This window comes from Pundamilia nyererei, unplaced genomic scaffold, assembly GCF_000239375.1.
Source record: "Pundamilia nyererei isolate P.nyererei 1_Seehausen unplaced genomic scaffold, PunNye1.0 scaffold00053, whole genome shotgun sequence".
Classification (NCBI taxonomy): domain Eukaryota; kingdom Metazoa; phylum Chordata; class Actinopteri; order Cichliformes; family Cichlidae; genus Pundamilia; species Pundamilia nyererei.
This window is the reverse complement of record NW_005187454.1, coordinates 2,614,050-2,619,884: the sequence shown is the minus strand read 5'-3', so window position 1 is coordinate 2,619,884 and position 5,835 is coordinate 2,614,050. Positions and strand designations below refer to the sequence as shown.

At 41.8% G+C, this 5,835-nt stretch overlaps 1 protein-coding gene across 1 annotated transcript in view; it reads right to left on the bottom strand.

Annotated features, from left to right (window-relative positions):
- Positions 1–3,642: 3,642 nt before the first annotated feature.
- Positions 3,643–5,835, bottom strand: part of niban2b (niban apoptosis regulator 2b) — a 24,713-nt gene continuing 22,520 nt past the window's right edge. The window contains exons 12-14 of the mRNA XM_005733622.1: positions 5,643–5,750; positions 5,390–5,501; positions 3,643–4,764 (exon numbers count right to left, since the gene is read on the bottom strand). Coding sequence (XP_005733679.1) covers positions 4,127–4,764; positions 5,390–5,501; positions 5,643–5,750 — 858 coding nt within the window. The 3' untranslated portion in view covers positions 3,643–4,126. The remainder of the gene's footprint in view (positions 4,765–5,389; positions 5,502–5,642; positions 5,751–5,835) is intronic.

The following is a 5,835-nucleotide window of genomic DNA, read 5'->3' as shown; positions in this document are numbered from 1 at the left end:
TTATTATTATTATTATTATTATTATTATTATGTTAACTTTTCTTTTGTTCTGTGTTTTTTGTTCTTAATATGTTGAATAAAATGCTCTTTTTTTCAGCAATAGGAGTTTTGAATTATGAGTGTACAGCACACAAAGTACTGTGATTAGGTATGTGTACAGATAAGAATTTATTTATCATTATTATTGATATCACTTATGATTCAGTTGATAATCAGGTTATGTGCGGTCTAACACCCGATGATGCTGATCACCATCATTACATTCATGCAAATGAACTTCATGCTGTGTGGTCACATGTTGGTGCATGTTGGAGGTGTTTGCCCTCTTTGTTGTGATCAGTGTTGGAGTCATTACTCAGAAAAAAGTAATGCATTACTCAGAAGACCTTTGTTAAAAGTCATGGTTCTTGAAACCAAAAATGACTGGATTACTTCCTGCTCCCTGATATCTGCATCAATGTTCCCGACCTGGCTGCCCATATTTCCAGGGACTCCTCCCATGGTCTTTCTCCTGCATTTGAGCAGCTGTCACGACCAAGAGGAGGAGAACGACCTATGTTCCTCAGAAAGGAAGATGATGATGAAGATGATGAGCAGGAGACATCATCTGAAGATTGAGTCGTAGGCCTCCACAGTTAGAAACTGCAGCAAGTAACAACAAAGGAGCCAGCACCACCTGCACACTGTGGACTCTCTGCTCATTTTTCGTGTGTTACAGTATGAATTTGGATTTTATTGTTTCCTGCTGCCTCCTTTCCTGTTGGATTGTATCTACAGAGAAGAAATAAGTGCGTCTTCAGGCCTCCATGTGCTCGTTCTCCTCTTTAATCTCGCTTCTTCCAAAGAGTAGAGTCAAATCAGCATTAGCTCAGAGTTTCATTAGATAAATATAATTCAAGTGATTTGATTATTTCACTTTGTGAAACAGTAAAGACAAAAACCTGAGTGTTATTATTCATTAGGATGAACCAGTCCTACAGGTCACTCCAGGCTTTAAAGGAAACAGACACTTTTCCTGTTAGTTACAACAGTGACTCAGTTATACAAACGCCGACAAGCTCAACACCTGTCGGCATTCTTAACGGGGAGACAGACGGCCACTTGTTGAAGAGTTATTCGTCTGCTTTGCTGTGCTTGAAAGAGCGAGAGCAGAATATTAAATGCGAGTTATCTCCCCAGACTTGAGCTGTCACAGAATCAGTGTTTGTTCTGCACAAGCTAGAAGCTGCCGTGACATTTACAAATAAACAAGATTAAATGTGTTTCCACCTAAAAGACTTTCATTAGATTATCACACTAACTGTGACTAACTGCAACATTTCACCCTTTCACGCTTAGATCTGAAATAGTCGAGGTTCAGACGTTCAGTGGACCATGAAGCTTGTTTGTAACGTACGCTGCTGGGATCTTGTGATGTGAGCTGTTTGACTCTCAGGTTTTGTTTCCACTGAGCCTGCACGCCTATGTTTATGAGATATTTCCACCAGACATGGAAATGGGGAAATAAATCTCATTTGTCTCAATAATTGCAAACACATTAGTGGATGTTCTCATGAACTTCACACTGTTCTGCTGATGTGCTAAAAATGATTCTCAGTTTTTCTGTGTACCTTTGCTCACAGAGGGAATTTGAAGGGTTTATATATATAAAAAAAGAAATGACTTATTACTAATTATCTTTGTGACTTCATGACTTTATTCCTGTGCTGTTAAGCAGCTGTAAATCTCTTGATAGTACTGTGATGTTTCCTCCGCCCCTTTAGTGAAATCTTTTTTGAAAAATACATTTTTAATGTCAATTACATTTTTTTTAATGAAAGTGAAACAGTGGTAGCAGCTTCGACCTTTGACCTTGCCTGTTCTTTCTGACTCATCTTCAAGTTTTCATTAGAGACACGTCTGGAAATGATTTTACATTAAGTGATTCACAATAGTTCAAATATGGAAAATCTATGTTGCCGAGACTGAGGATGAATTCACCTGATGCCTGAATAGACTTTCTGTTAAATGTAGAGAAAAAGAATAGACTTGAATTACAGCTGAATTACTTCCTGTTTTTCTCTTTGGAAGCACAGCTGGTTTCTGTGGAGGTGCTTTAATGAATTTGCAGTGCGGTGTGCTGCTCGCTCTGTTGGTAGAAGTTAGTGGCGCTCACCCAGCATCCTTTTCCCAGTCGTGTTTAGAAACGTGATCAAATCCGACGTGTTGGCTGATACTGTCGTCCAGCCGTATTCACACTTTGGATTCTGGTATTTGGGTGGATGGATATCCTGCACGAGTCGTCACAGTCCACATCAAAAATCATGATTTTCTTTTATACGTGTGTGTACTCGTAATAAACAGACATACGACTCACATATTCAAAGCTCAGATGACTTTGATTTGTAAAGATGAGAATCTTGGCACCTCAAAGCAACAGAGGCGTGAAGACACGAGCATCCAATCAGAAATCAGCCTGGACCAGTATCCAGCAATAACAGCTTCACTGCTCCTGTAAAGATGTTGCTCTTTAATTACAAAACTGTGTGACGCAGGCAGACAGAGCGCTCAAATGGCTCCGTCTGCTTCAGATGGTCTAATAATGTTTAGGTTTGATATAGTGGATTGTTTCTACGCGAGCCCATGAACCCGCCCAGCACCAGGTCTGTGATCTCGCTCTGCAGCTCACAGACAGGAACAAGTAACGTCTGACTACAAAGGTCAAGGAGCAACTCTGGATTTACAGCAGTGTCAGAGGAACTGTTCAGATTCTTCTGCAAATATGCTAATACTAGATTCAAACATTTTTATAAATACTCATGCAACTTCACTGCAACTGAGTATACAGTACAAACATACTCACTGGAGAAAAATGTTCTCAGTTTATTTGTGCTCAGAGTTTAAAAAGTGAAATACAGCACACAGTGGGAAAGTGCACAGAGGGTTGTTCAAGTCAACCTCATAAAATCTACAGTTTAAAAACACTTTATGCAGTAAAAGATTCTCCACAGTTGATTTGAATCCAGGGAATATTGTTCAGAAAGTGCAAACTGCAAAGGCAAATGCAGTTTCAGTTCTTTAGTTTTCTACCAACAGTGACGCGGGGATGTGTTTATAATAAGTGTAACACACAAAAAGAAGACGTGGAACATTTGTGTGATCAATAGATGAGTAACAGAGATTCAAACCAGAGCAAAGGATGGAGGACGACGCAGAACTGCTCCGTAAAAACACCTAAATGTCAAATATTAAAGAAAATCATAGCCTCAGATTTTGCTCATTTCCAAGTTGAACAGAAAGTTTTCTGTTGTGAAACGAACAGTTGACATTCTGCTCGTCTCTACAGGGACGTTCTTCAGGTCATTAGAAATATGGGTTACACAGTCACACCCATTACCTGTCACCTTAGTCTATGCATGTACACAGACACCTCCATCCTGCCGTGATGTAGTTCTTTGGTGGAAAGGACGTGAGAAACGTCCTGATCACCTGGAACAGCTTATGTGTGGTGACGTTTGTGTTTCTTATTGTCCAGGAGCAGTCTGTACGCCGCTCACTGTTTACATTTTACTAACTGAAATAAAATCCTCATTATAGTTGTAAGTTTTGCTTAGTTCCCTAACCTTGGTGTGCACGTGGCAACAGAAACGATGACAAATATACTTTTGATCGATAATTTATTACCAATAAATCATTTGCTTCAGAAAGTTCAATCTAAAAATGAAAAAGTGTGGAAATGATAGAAAATGATGTAAAATTACAGTTAATAAAATCTTTCTTGTTACTGATGTAAAACGGTGCCGTTCCCACCAACACAAAACAAACTCGTGCTGACATGGACACGATCGTCTGCACTCAGGATTCATTCTTTGGTCGCACGTTCTTTAAGCCGCTCATCACTCAGTGACAGTTTAATGTTTACAGTTTGAATCACGCAGTTAGAAAAGTCCGATTGAAGGTCAAACCACAGAAAACATCCAGCTTCTTGAAGGCACCTCGATCCTGGCGCTCTTGCAGCTTGTCACATTTATACACAGCACACAGTTTCTACCAGGTGAAGACAAAGTTTGGGTTGTTGTGGTTAAAAAAGGTGTTTAGTGTCTTAAACTTGGTATAAACGGGAAAAGCAAAAGGAAGCGGGCAGGATTCACTTTAGTCGCTGGGCTCCTGCAGCGACGCTCGTCTCCTGATTCTCAGACTCCTTTTGTGCTGCTGGAGCAGGAGGCAGGAGTAAAAGCTCCGACTCGTCCTGCTTGGATGATGGCTGCTTTTCTGCCACAGCCTGACTTTCCTCTCCCTCTCCTGCAGACTCGGTCGCCTGGAATTCCTCTTTCTGCTGCTCCTCGGGTTCGTTGTCGTCTTCTGGCTTTCCTGTGGAGGCTTTGAGACTTGCAAATCCATTGTGGTCACACAAAGGTTTGTTTTCAGAGTTCTCCTCCCCAGCTCCATTCTCTTTCCGCCCCTCTCCATCTTCCTCTGGTATGTCTTCAACACCAGGCACCTCCAGGCACGACTCGCTAGGCAGGACAGCGGTGCCGTCCGTCTGGATCAAGGACACCACCTGCTTCACTCTTTTCTTCTTCCGGGACGTCACACTTTCCACCTCACCATCGTACTCGGCATCATTCTCTGCCCCATCCACCTCCTCCTGGTCGCCTCCGTACTGTCCCGCCCAGTCGATGGAGGGATTATCTCCAAGCAGATGCAGGTTGGGGTCACTGTTGCTCAGAACAATACTGTCCCTGTACAGATTGTGTCTCCTTTGGACTGCCGCCTCCTTTACAGCTGCAGACAGAGAGAAAAAGGGTTCAAATGTGGATTCTCACAATAAGTTCAATGACTTATGTTGTGTGCACAGAGTACAGCGGGGACCAATATGAATGATGCTGATCTCCCAGGTTAAATGATCCAAGATGCCACTTTTCTATCATATTTAATCTGAATATCTTATCACAGTGAAAGCAGCTGTGACCACTACACGGAGACGTTTGTTAAACACTAAATGCTTCTTTAGAATTTGATACCAGCATCTGTGTTGCATCACTTTGATCTGTTGCACAATTCAAGGCCGATTCTTCATAATGTACCAAATGTAGGAATCAGAGGAATTAGTGGATGACCCGTCTGGACTCGAGGACCTTTCTGGGGAACTGTGTCGTTTGAATACTTGCAGAGTGTGCTTCTTTCTCTGGATGACAGGATATTTTGCTTTGAAACCTTTTTGTCTTGTTCAACATTCATCACGTCCTGTCTGATTTGTTACTTTGTGAGTCCATGCAGGCTTTCCTCTTAATGGTTCCCATTGCACTGCCTGCAATGTTGCCTCCTGGTAGTATAATAAGGCCCTCAGTTCTGACTGCTTTCACTGTCTTTCTTCATCGATACAGATATACCACCAAAGAAGACTGACCCATTATAATGTCCTTCATGACTGACTGCAGCACAACCTCTTCAAAGATGTTTTCTACCAGGATGAAGTGGGAAAAGTCCTCGAAGATGAGCTCCTCAAAGCGTGGCAACTCCTGGTGTTTCAAAGAAGAATGAAACCAAGAACAAACAACAATGAACCAGTCACAATGCTTTTCTTTCTTACAGAAACAAAAAACTAAATGTGCATTATTAATTTTCCAGGTTCTGGGGAAGAGAGAAGGTGATGTACTCACAGATACAAAGCAAGGGTTGAGCTGCTTTAGAATGTAGGGGATGAAGATCTGCAAGAGAGCCTCGCGGAAGAAACACTTCCTCACTGTGCTGCTGTCATAGTCAAACTTCTGAACCACAGGAAAGAAGGAAAAGGACAGCTTTACTGTGTGTGTGTGTGTGTGTGTGTGTGTGTGTGTGTGTGTGTGTGTGTGT